Source organism: Bacillus rossius, chromosome 5 (assembly GCF_032445375.1).
Source record: "Bacillus rossius redtenbacheri isolate Brsri chromosome 5, Brsri_v3, whole genome shotgun sequence".
Classification (NCBI taxonomy): domain Eukaryota; kingdom Metazoa; phylum Arthropoda; class Insecta; order Phasmatodea; family Bacillidae; genus Bacillus; species Bacillus rossius.
The window spans coordinates 22,924,463-22,938,314 of record NC_086333.1 but is presented as its reverse complement, the minus strand read 5'-3'; the positions used below and the strand labels follow the sequence as shown (position 1 = coordinate 22,938,314).

Here is a 13,852-nt window from a genome sequence, read left to right as displayed (position 1 = left end):
GATGATAACTAGTACGACTAACAGCAACAGCGTTTCTACGCGAGTAACATTATATAGGCGCAACAGTTTGTTTCATTATTACATACAATTTCCTAACAATTTAATAATTTTGTCTCTAGTTTAACATACAAATTGTAAAATATGATGTTATGTTGTGCTTGTGATTTTAAGAATGTTAGTATCGTAAAATACTACTTTGGAAACAAAAAAAAATTCTTACTATGGACCTTTTAAAAAACCAATATATCTTTTCTTTATCCAAACCACGAAATAAAATATATTTTTGAAATTGAATATGAGTGTCTGGAATTGATAAACACTTAAATAAATAAATAAATAAATATATATATATATATATTTAAAAATTAGAGTAATTTATAGAATGTTATAGATAATTGTTATTTCTCAATTTGTTGATATGTTAAATGTCTGAAATACCATAATTTAATTGACACGATGTCACTTATAACATTTTACTTAAACTATACAAATTGGCTATACTTATACTCTAAACTGCATTACATTTAGACGTTTAGTTAATGAATCCCACAGATTTAAATAGAAATAAAGAATTAAATATTTAAACAAATTTTAAATTACAATTATAAATACTTAAACTCTGTCGCATTATAATAATAAGTAGCTATTTAAAACAGAATTAAAGGTTGTAATTTGGTGATTGCTCGTCCAGCATATAAATGATATATATATTTTTATAAAACATAAGTTTAACCATTGTCCAGTTTTCCTAGGGGTGAAAAGTTATTATTTGTTAAAAGTAGAAAGAAATAGTTTCAAAATTTCTAATAATCTAAATGTTTAACGCTTTTACTAGTGAGTGGTTGCCAGTAAAATTTATAAAAAATAATGAGTGTATATTAATTATTTTTTATCAAGTCAATTTTTCATAAAGCAAATTGAATATTAATTATATATTTATAAGTAAAAATAATAATTTCAAAATGCGTAAATGTGTCAAAGATTACCCAATGTCAATAATTGAGTACCGTTTTAGATAACAACTTGCAAAAATCCTAACGAAAGAGATTTAAAATACTATACTTATCCACGGATTTGAATAATTATAACATTTGCATGTTTTTTAAAAAATTGTTTTTATGTAAAGAAAATTTTGTTATAAATTTTAACATGTGATTAAGAATTATGTATTGATAAACACTATTTCCGGAATATCACGCAGATGATTTAAGCAAGACGGTTCAATCAAAAATTCCTCAATTGAAATAATATATTATCTCTCAAAATAATGTAGGAACATTTTGGAACATCTTGTGGATTTCAACCTACATGTTCATTGATTCATGTCATTCTGTTATAGGTCTACGTTAAATAAATCCTTGTTTTATTCTGTGAATTGGAAGTGACATCTTCGTATATTAAATTAATATCACAACTGACCCAGCATTCTCAAAAGAAACTAAGTGAACATTTTGTTTATATAGGATGATAACAATTTTAAAAACGCCAATTTTGAACTACATTATAAATCCTATGCTTAGGTATAAAAAGAAAAATATTAAATGTCTAAAACAAAGTTTGCAATAACATCAATATTTTAGCAACGTATTTCATATTTAACCTTAAAACTATCTAATTGTAAAAGGCCCTTCACAACTACCATACTTTCTGAATTATTTTATGAGGCTGCACTAAACATAATAAATATTACACTGCCGAATTCCTACTTATATACCTTAAAGTGTCAATACTTATAGTTATGATTTTTTTTAAATATATCTCAGGTGCAAGAAGAGGAAAAAATAACATAATAATTTTATGTATCTGCTACATAACTTTCTGTTTACTATTTAATTGAATGGTTCAGTGTGAAATATGTGTATTTGAAACACATTTCTGAATCTTAAAAGAAATATTTTCAGTAACTTTCAAAATAATTAAATTTTTTTGTTTATGTCAGCCTGAACTATATTTTCACTGTATAAAAAGTGTTATTTTACATCGATGTAGTTGAAAGCTGTATCTCCACGTGTAAGAGTATTTTAAACTACACACGTATGTTTAAAGACACTACTTGGTTTTCCAAAAACAGCAACAAATAAGGTTTAAATTTAAACTTTACTGTCAGGATATTTCACTATTTAGCATTCAAAATTGCTTGAGTAATTTAAATAGCTTAAAATTAAATTTACATATTTATTTTCTATATAGCCATGCAGTGCATGGATGTGTAACATAGTGTAAAATTACGCTTCTTTCTGTGTTTCTATCATTCATAAAATAAAATTATAAATCAATTTTTCACTTTTAATGATATCATCGAAGGTTATTTGGTTTGCTTCTAGTCGTCGCTAGTGATGCTTCTTAAAGATGTCTTTACGAAGTCCCGAGTGCGGTGTGCGGGCTCGAACCATCGTCACAATAACTCATCTCCTGCTTCATCAATAATTTTATACATTAGGTTGCAATTACATAAGATATATAAAGTAGGAATATTTTTTTGAATAATAGATACGTCCCTTAAAAGCCAGCATGAATGACTGCATCTTTTAATCATTTTTATTCAACTTGCAAAATTTTAATCTACGTAATCAGCTGCCACGGGATCTACCGTCACTTTCTTAAGCACTAGCTATTACATGCTGCGTCAAAGTAATTGTGCACTAAGTTCTTAGTGTAATTTTACTCCAATAGAGGAGAAACTTAGCACTGACTAATGAATAATATTATATTATCAAACACGTAAAGAAAAATAAACCACTTGCAAATGTATTTTTGCAGTAGGTATGTGTGCCCCTATTTTATTAACTTTATATTTACCAAACCAGAACTAATTTCACACCAACATTTATGTAAAAAAACAGAGACAATGTTTTTTTGAATTTACGTTTTGGGGTTTATTTTACAGTCTTGGCTATAATGAATATAAAATTACACACAGTGAGTTTTCATAACTTACCCATTATTACGTGTAAAAAGTACTCCATCTTCGAAGAGAAAATAAATATATTTTTTTTAAGTGTAGGATATTGGGGATACAAATGAATTAATTAACACGTGACAATAACAAATATTATTTTACTTCATGTTTTAAGTACATTTACAAGGACATTGTGGATGTAAAGCTATATGATGAGTGATTATTTTAAACGGAAACTGTTTATTTTTACAGCAATGCTGGGTTTTTAGAATATGATACATACATTTGGTGAAAAATTACGCGATATTGTTGTTAATTAACACTAGCTTGTGTAAAATTACATTACACTTAGTATGTTTTTTTCCGAATTAATGTCGAAAAATGTAAAAATGCACCAAAATTAAATGTGTGAATTTACACTTTTTTGCAGTGTGGTTTAAAACTGCTATTTACATATTTTCTTTTATAAAATACATAAATTGAAGTAAAGATTGTATATATTAAGATAATTACGTACTGAAATATTAGTTTTTTTTTATAAATTAAAATAACTTTTGACTTTCTCTCATAAAAATTTATATATATACATGTATATAAATATATATAGAAATATTTAATATTTCAATTTAAATTTATGCAAAAAAACATTTCACTATAGGAAAAAATTAAAACCATATTTATTATAGTTTTAATCCATACAAATATTTTAATCAATTTTTATATCTGCTTTTGATGTTATACTTTGCTACGAATAATAATAATTAATTATATAGTAGCAGAACGATAAGGGCTTCAACAGATTAATACTAAAGGATGTTTATTTTTCTGTCTGATCCAAATCTATACCTGAACATATCAAGACAGTGAAACTATATTTTTACCATTATATTATAAAAATACCAATACAAACCGACGTAAATTTTGTTATATATAAATCTGCCTGTTTCTATATGATTTTGTTTTGTTAAAATATTAACAAAAGCATGGAATTCAGTAATACTAAAGCTCTGTTGTTTTAATTTTTGTATTTTAGGTGTTTCCTAATTAAACTTACCGTTATTTACTTATTGTTTTGCGTAGTGTTCTTAAAGTGTACTTTATAACAGTTAAGAAGATCTATTTTGATATTAATAAAATAATTTTCTTATAATATATTTATTTGTGGTTCTTGCCTAAACGATTATTTTATATTAATGTTTCATTAAATATAATAAATATATAAGTTTTAAAAAATTTAAAACTAGAATTTTTTTTGTGTTTTCATAATATGTAACAAAAATGTTTATATCAAAATTATCTAGCTATAACATCAAATGTGTGTGGTAAATTAAAATGTCTTCTGATTTATGTAAAACAGAAATGATGCGAATGTGGTATTTGAAACACCATATAATACTTGTCACAACATATTTTCTAACATGTGGAACAAGTGCCACATCTCTTAATTGTTCCGATGCTGAAGTGACATACAGAGACATGAATATCTCTGGTAGCAACAACAAGACCGGAGTTTGGAAGACTACTCTTGGGAGCATTAAGGTAATTCATATTTTATTTTTTGCGACATTTTGTATTCAAGTTCTAAATGAAGGAAAGTAAAATAATAATATCGAACGAAAAACGCCAAGTGCGCTTGCACAAAGTCATGTGATTGAAAAAATTGTTTGGTTTGAAAAAAATAAATTAATCTCTCAATTAGATGGTTTATTGCAGAAAATGACATATCTGTACATTATTTCATACCCATAAATACGGAAGTTTCAAAATTATATTTACGATTTCACAATCCAATAACATAGCCATGAATACAGATATGAGCTGTATGTATACTTAAAAATATATATAATTAAATTATTTTAACTAATAATGTAAAATTTATTTTGGAATTATTAATTATGACCTTTTTTATATATAGAAATTTTACGAACATATCTTATCATGAAGTATTAAAATTGAAATATTGGTTAATACAGGTAACAAATATACTAATTCACAAAAAATTACTTTTGAGCATTTCTCTCGCAGCATAAGGGAGATCTGCCAAACCTCTGCGGAGATATGCCTTGCTTAGTAGTTTTTTTTTCATGTTCTGAAATTCCTACCTCATCCTCCCTCTAACACCAGAATTACCCAACAATCTGTCCAACGTGCATGACTCGTGGAGACATTTACAACATCTCGTGCACCAAAACCAGTCTACTTCGTCTTTGGTTGTGTGCCGGAAATTAGGCATTTCCACACTTTTTTTTAAATTTTTACTTTAATTTTAAATTTTTTTTGGAATATTTTTTTTTTAATTTATCTGGTTGCTAAAGGGGTGATTTACTCTTTGTTAGGCCGGTGTACGCCACGTGTTTAAACTTTGTGCCAGTGGACCGAGGCAACTTCTCAGGGACCTATCTGATCTTTTGCTGTCTAATGTGGACGTTGGCAGGCCGGTTGAAATTTCTCTCGCCTGCAGTCACGCCCTGGGTTTGTAATATTAATTCCCTGCCTGTCCAAAATTGCATAGAGGAGCTTGTGGCCTGCAAGCTGCTACTTCCTAGAGGCCTGCTGAGACTAGCTAGTCTCGTCACGAACGGGTCTCCAGTGGACCTCCATTCCCAGCTTAGTGGCGTTTTCTGTCCACCCTCCCCTCTCTCTCCAACCCCCCCCCCCCCCTCTTAGTTCTGAGAAATTATGCTAGGAGCAGTGACCTGACGTGAACCTAGCCAAGACGATGGCCTACTTCAAGGACATTCTCCCTGGTCCTACAGAGACCTCCACGATATCTAGCGACAGAAAAAGCTACTTCGGCCCCGGTGGCCAGCGAGCAGAGCCTACGCCAGTGCCACCTGGCGGCGGGTCAGTTCACCGCCTCCGTTAGTTCCCCTTAGGCCGCCAGAGCACACCACCAGCTACGCCTTAAGGCCCTATGCTTCCTCCTCGCGACCTGTAGAAGTCGATTGTTTGTTGCTTCCTGTACCTGCCGGTAGAGACCGCAGCAGTCGCTCTTCGGCACGAACAACTGAAGTCGTGCTTACAACCTCTCGGGCACCTCCGCATGTTTTCGGCCCTGGGCCGAGCCTTCCCCCTTCTTTTTCCTAGGGCCGACCGCCCGATTTAATTAGGAGCCTTGTCCGCCATCACCGGCACTTAGTTCTCTGACCTCGGCTACTTACCACGTCTTCTCGGCGTCCTCTGTGCTAACAGGCTTTTCGCGGCAACTGCGAAATCGTGTGCACAATAATGTAGTCAGCTGTCTTTAGAGATGTGATCCCAGTGATAAAGTAGCCAGTCAGATGTAGTCTTTAGAAAAAGTCATGTTTAGTTAAAAAAAAAATTATTTTCCTAAAAATTTGGTTTCTATCGCGCATCCGCGATTTCTCGGTGCGCGCCATCCTGATGGGGGCGCGAGACATCTCGTGAGCCCTGAATCTACACCCTGTTTGGTGAGTAATCCGGCCTTTTTTTCTCCTCCCCAAATTCCCGTTTGTTGGCCTTTCGCGCCGACTGTGTATGACTGTCTGGAGGCAGGTCTAATTCGTTTTGAATTTGACTTGTGTTTCAGACAGGTTTCAAGTGCTGGAAGACAAATTGCTCCCCGCATGATCTTCGGGACCTCCAACTGATTTTCCCCTAGATGTAGACACAAAGGCAGGAGGTTTGGTTGAAATATGGAGTATGGCTACCGAAACAAAAAATTTAATAGAAAGTGTAGTGTTTGTTAGTGAGTAAATATTTCTGTCGCCTTAAATCCCTCAACTGCATTACCAACTGACGCTGCATTCTCCCAGGCTTTGTCAATAAGATATTCATCCTGATATCTGGTGCTATTTCTGTCATTGTAATACTGCATTACACTTTAGCCTCGTTGATGTAATACAACTTCAGTGGACCAAAGAAAGCTCGTTACAATGGCTGAAAAGTCTGTGTAGTATGACTGGGCAGTCAATTTATTATTATATAATTCTTGTCAGCCAGTTCTTACATATCGACTGCATTCCTGAGTAAATTCTGGAATGAAATATTCTTACCAACATATTTTCGTGGTATAAAATACTTCTCAGACCATCTGAGAAACCAATCTGCAGTGATGAATGATTACTTGGGATTCACGTAAAACTCTGATCCATTAAGAAATATATCTGTTAATTATTTATTGATTTAAGCTTTTTTCATTAAAAAGACTGTAGTATAAATACTTTTAAGAATAAAATTAAGCAACTTTAGTGAATTTCTTGCCTCTATCACGAGATACCACATGATTATATTTTTCACCTTTAAGTCAAGACATTTTTCGGGTTGTTGGTCAACTGGATACCACTTTCATCTATGTTAGAAAAATGTTTGTTGTTTGTTCGAAATTATGTATTAATCAATTACTATTCTCTCAAAAGTTAAATAAATACTTCCGCTTCATGACGATTCATTTCTGGTGCCCGGTTTACAAGCAGTCCCTCGACTTGTGCTACAGATAACGCGGGACTCCTCTCGGAATGTACATCTCTCCCACTAACAAGGTGTGACCGTGCGAAGCTTACTACCAGAATTCTCCGATATATTTTAATATTTCATTCTATAGATCATGTTTTCATGAATTTTGATTCATAAAAAATATATTTTTATCAAGCATTAACACTCATAAAAAAATTGTATTTAAAAGAGAAAAACATCAGTTTAAGGAGTTGGGAAAAGGGATTTTTTTTTTAATTTCATGCAAAAGTGCACCTATTTATTTTTAGAAACCAATCGTAGACAGTAATTTTTACTTAATTTGGAAACAAATTAAAGGAAAAAATTTTTAGGTAGTGTCCAAGTTCTGTTTTAAGTGGCGGAAAAATAGATGGGGTTAATTTGTGGTCTTGTATTAAGTTCAAGTAGGTAAACTTTCATCAACCGTGAAGTAAAATTGTACCATTTTTTAAAATATTTACAAATCGATGAACCTACAGAAAAAAGAACCATAAACTCTCATTTACGCAAATAGATTACAACGAAAAATTGCTTGGTTGCCAATTAATTAAAAAATCATTCACTTAGGTACGTGTTAACATTTTTCTTTTTAAATGCACAATTTTTCAATTAATCAAAAGTTCAGTGTAGTTTTAACTTTTTTATTTTTTTATTTTACTTGCCAACCATTGTGGTAATGTTCTGAAACAGTCTACTACATATATCATTTACATAATGTCAAGTTCTGAAGGGAAAAAAACGTAAGAAATTGAAAAAAAATGAATTACGTTAAAGCCGATTCATTATAATTTAATTAACTCTGTTTTATATTTTTACAAGAAACTTATTCCTATAAAATGAAGTTTGTTTATTTTTTAAATATCTTAAAATTCATTTTGTAACCAAAATTTTCATTATAATAATCAATGTACCAAATTTTGTACTTGAATAAATTTTGCAACTCTGTTGCTCTGTATCAATCACATAATATTTATATATAAAGTTATGTTTTAAATCCAAATTTAATATATGTTTAAATGAATTAGGATTAATTCAATTCATGTACCTTTACTTTATAACTTCAATTCAATATACGAAATTACCTTCATTTTTCTTCGGTTCTGAGTTCATGCCGTGTTCGACATTATCATTCCCAAGGACGTATTATCAACCCCCATGTAGGATGTAAGTGACTGTGTTCATTAAATACAACGATCTCTATAAATTTATATTTAAGTTAATTACAAATACCATCATGTTGATAAAGTGTCAATACGGACTCGTTTTTATGGGGCTACGTTTGTTAATGTGACAGGAATATTACTGTTCGCTGAAAGATGTATTAAAAGATTAATTTGTTTAAGTAAAAATAATTAATCATGTACAATGAAATTCATGATGAATACGTAGTATTATATTTGGATTTATTCTAATATAATGTAATTAGATTAAAAATTTAGAGAATAAAAACAATTATAAAATTCTATTTATATAATGTTTATAATTTCAAGGCCACAAGGCATTATAAACATTAATTATCATGAGTATGCTGAATTATTGTTTTCCTTATATTTGGGCTTCCAATGAAATCTCGCAAGCTAAATTAAAGGAAGACTTAAATATACTACACAATGGAAAATAATGTGTTTAATTGAAAACTTCTTAAAGTTTACATGTAGATATTTTACATCATGAATAGTAAAGTAAAATGAATGACTCTATTGCAATAACTTACATAACTGAATTAGATTGAAAATAACAGTTAGACGACATCCTGATTGGTCAATGGAGGTGGCGAAGGAGCGAAGGAAGGTGAGAAGGAGAAAGGGGTGGGGTCTGGAATGCAAACGATGACGTAACTTATAATTCTGGGTTTTCTATGAGAGTTGCCAAGGTCGTGTGTTATTTATAGGTTTTTATAAAATTTTAAGTTATTGTGTCGGGATCGAACCATTGGACATTGTTTATAACAGAAGGTAAGGTTGATATAAATAACCCTTTACATGCTCAGCTGCCATGACAAAAAAAATATTACCCATGTCTTAAAGAGGTATATATGTATATAAAATAAGAATATCTTTGAAATCATAAAATTCTTACGAATCATTTAATACATATAGTTAAATTATCTTCTTGTACATGTATTTAACAAGCATCCTTTTAATTCGTAAAATACATATAGCCTATTTAGTAAAAATGTATTTATTTAAAATGATAATGAACTATAACGTTATTGCATATTTTCGTCTATGGAATACGCGTTTTTATGTGTACGATGTTAATAATATGATTATAAATTCAATACATTGAACTATAGATGAAAATTATTTTATTCATACTGTGACGCCACACACAAAGTAGATATACCTTATCTTAATAGGCAAACCTTGGTTCACACTTATGTGAATTGTTTCTTCTTTTTTACTCTTTATATATATATATTGTACAGATAAAACAGATCTTAAGTTTGGTCAATAAATAAAATAAACTGTAAACATAATAAATAACTTATACGATGTGACAATGTAAGTGGTAGATAAAGCCAAAATAAATACAAGTGTAAAATTTTAAAATAATTGCAAAATTTTACTATCTGATATTTTAGAATTACTAATCAATTGACCAAAGACCAAATTCGCAACATTTTCAATTAAATAAACTTGGCAAGTAGATAAACAAAAAAAAAGTAAAATATTTTATTCTTCGAAATAAGTTTGGCACAGATTATAGCAATATTTATACATTCCAATTTATAATTTCAAAGTTTATTACACATTTAATATCTCAGGGTTTATGTTTCTAAGTTTATGGCTAGTTGTAATCGGTAGTTTACTAGACATCACTAACAGGACTTCTGACCTATGGATATCCGTGTTTGTCTGCTTTTTAATAAATATAGGCCTCGGGACACCAAAACAGAGTTTGCAAACAGTAGCTGGTAATTTAAGCCACATAATAAACATTAAATAACACTTGCATATTATTGTTAATAAGCCTTAATCTGACAGGCGCCACTAAAATTTGTGCCCAACGAATTTTCGGAATATGGCCTGCCTGATGCTGTCTCTGGATCGTACAAAAATTTACTCAGTAAGCGATTGCGGGTGAGATGTGCTATAATTTATATCACACTTAGTCCTTGGTGTTATCGCGGACAAACACTATAATACCGTAGTACCCGCATGCGCAATTTAAATGGTAAAACTCTCTCCTTTCATAAACTTCTGACTGGAAGCTGCCCCAGGACAAGCTGTCCAAAAAATTCTTGTTTCCCATGTTTACTCGCGCCAGGTGCTTCGTAAGAAGCGCCGGCAAGCCTCAGCCAATCACAGGGCAATGTCCAAGAAATCAAACGAAAACCTATTTTAACAGCGGTGCTGTGAAGGCATGGCCACCACGTTCTCCGGACCTAGCGCCATTATACTTTTACATGTGGGGTTATGTGAAGCAACATGTGGACAGAAAACGTATCAGCGACATTAATAATTTAAAACCGAGATTCAGAGACATTATTCACTCTGTCACAACATATGTCCTTAACCGTGTGTGGGAAGAACTAGAATATAGTTTCAATGTGTCTAGGGCCACAAATGGAAGCCACATCGAATTGTAATAAAAAGGTAAGCAAACTTGGAGAGTTTACCTTTTATTTAGCGAAGATTTCACATTTCTAGCTATCTTGTTTCGTTGCTTTCCTGTGACTGGTCGAACGAGCACAACGACTTTACGGACACACTGTACTTCTAACGATGCGTTTTACTGTTTAAGGTCAAATAGATTGAGGGCACACCATGTGAGATTGCGCAGTGGCCATAGGACTTTTGATAGTCACTAGATGCCACTGTAAGTTTATTAGGGGTGTTTGTTAGGTCTACAGATTGTATGTAGCTGTGCTTTATTCGTCTTTAATCATTTTTATCTGCGGGAAATAATGAATATTTCTTGTAAGTATCCTGTTCAAGCCATTGGTTTTTTATTGCATTATTTTTCAAACGTACAATTAACATACATACTACTATTTATGGAAAAAAAAAATATTTGTTCATTTCTACCAAAATTTATTGATGTGTCCATTATTATCTTTTGTTTACGTGTACTACTAGCAACTTATAACGCCATTACACCCTGAATATTGGCACTTTCAGGATGGGATGATGCAAAAACAATTCTTATAAATCTTATTCTTAAAATTATGTTTTTTGGAATATATTTTTTAAATAATTTAATATATTTGTAATAATTAATGGCGCAAAACCTAGACCACAGTGTGGCATTCACAATGTTTGACTTTTGTAAAGGCGCAGAAGCTCTGCCTGAGTAAGTTGATATTTATTTGGAATTAATTGTATACTTAAACCTTGCACAAGTATAAATTAATTGATAAGCCTGATAATACATTCCATATTGACGAGTCTGACATACACATGACTAGCAAACCAGGCATATTTTATCTTCTCTGGATTAAAATTGTTAAGACTATCACTGTTGTAGACTGTAATAATTCTGAGGGTGGATTTTACCCGTTCCGTTTATTCATTGTAAAAATTTAATAAAAAATAAAATTTATAAATGGGATTTGTCATGATTCTAAATTTAGGCATATGAAGGCCAAAACCTCCTACAGTAAATCATAGCTGTTTTTAATGGATTAAAGAAATGCTCATTTAAACATCCGGGTAGCAACCGATTGATTAAATATAGTCATATCTCGCAATGCAAATCTGTATAATTTATTTAACTTGCTGATAAAAATCTGAAAGTGCTTTGACTACCATATCGCACAACTCATTCATTGGAGCTATTAAATTTTTGGTCAACTGATAAAAAGAGTATTACAAGTATAAATTTAAGGTAAAATACAGACTCACGTATTCCAGTGGTAGTTTTTGGGGACAGCATGCAACAAAGCCCCAGCAATAGATAATTAAACAAATGGTTCCAGATCATGCGTAATACATCCTTCGAATCATAATGACACTCTGTGCTGAATGTTTACCATTTCAGATGCTACGAAATCTTTAAAGTTTTCCCAAACAACCCAGCACAAGTTCTGATCAGTACCGGATACACCAGTCCCTGTTCCTAGCACCCATAGATTTCTTCCGTTCAGCCAGGCAATTCCACACTTCCGAATGATCCTAATTCTCCTCCTACACTTCAAAACATTCAATTTACCTTTCACGCCCACAAAAGTCATGAACATAATAAAACGTCATTGGTGCTTAATTCATTAGAAATATTGCATAAAAATAATATTAATTTTGAGAGAGAAGGCAATTTCATAAGATAAAACATATCATCACACCTTAAAAGCAGTGACGAAGCAATTGAAGATGATGATCCGCTTTTGGATGACATAAATGACTGCACAGAATGCTGGGAAAACTATTTCGTTACTCACAAGAAAAACTTTATTAAGTTTTGTGAGAGCGGAAATTGGTTGCACGTAATATGTACTGTCTACGTGCGTAGCTGCAACGATTGTGATAAGGATGAAATTGGGGAAAAATGATAAAGATCAAAAAGTACATTTTTGTAATAATAATTACATTAAAAATTTTATAAGCTGAAACTTTGTAGTCGTTCCTATTTACACGTGACTCTGCGCTTGCATAACACTAAACATTTATTTAGAACATTCCAAAATATTGTTTGTATTAAAGCATACATATAGTTGATTTTCCCTATTTCATCATCCAAATTAATTTTGATATTATAACAAAGAAATATACATTTCAGGTAAATATTTTTATAGTTTATGTTCTTCTGTTGATATCCAAGAAACAGGTGTTTTGTATTTACCATGATTAGATATATTTTATTACTGATGTTTTAATAAATATTAATATTTGCGCCATCTTTCTCACATCCAGCGCCAACTGCCCGTCTTTCTATGTCATCTTACTGAAACGTTCAAGGCGGGATGGCGCAGAGCACTTCTTTCAAATTTTTTGTACACTTTTTATTTGACTAGATTCATTTTAGTTGTAGGGCAGTTTTAATACAAATTAATAATAAATTAACATTTAATAAAGTATTAGGTGTGAAAGTAACATGTGACGTATAATGTCGCAACACTTTTATGTTCATAAAGTTTACAAAGGCAAATAAAAAAACGTGCAACATCTCAATCTGTTTTATCAAAAAAATAAAACTTGTTCTATGTAATTCATATTGGTTAATTTAATTTAAAACTATTCGTACAAGGACTTCTACATAGTTATTTATTTGGATTACTGTTATTATTTTGTATAGTATTTTCATTGTTAGGAGTAATTTAAAAAAAAATTAAACAGGAAAATCTGTAACAGGTATTGTGCCACATTTTGTTTTAATGAAAATATTTTATAATTTTTTTTAATTTGTAATATGTGTAACCTTTAATATATATTTTTCATTGATATTTAATCAATCCTTTTAAAAAATATAAAATGTTTAAATTACAAGCGAGCGTTTTTAATTTTTATATTCGCTTTGTGAACGGTTTGATTTTTTAAAAAAATATAATATTTTAATGCT

The 13,852-nt window shown here is 31.0% G+C and overlaps 1 protein-coding gene across 1 annotated transcript in view; it reads left to right on the top strand.

The window, feature by feature from the left end:
- The window catches only part of LOC134531638 (uncharacterized), a 46,890-nt gene that overhangs the window by 1,211 nt on the left and 31,827 nt on the right, over nt 1-13,852 (top strand). The window contains exon 2 of the mRNA XM_063367399.1: nt 4,257-4,438. Coding sequence (XP_063223469.1) covers nt 4,259-4,438 — 180 coding nt within the window. The 5' untranslated portion in view covers nt 4,257-4,258. The remainder of the gene's footprint in view (nt 1-4,256; nt 4,439-13,852) is intronic.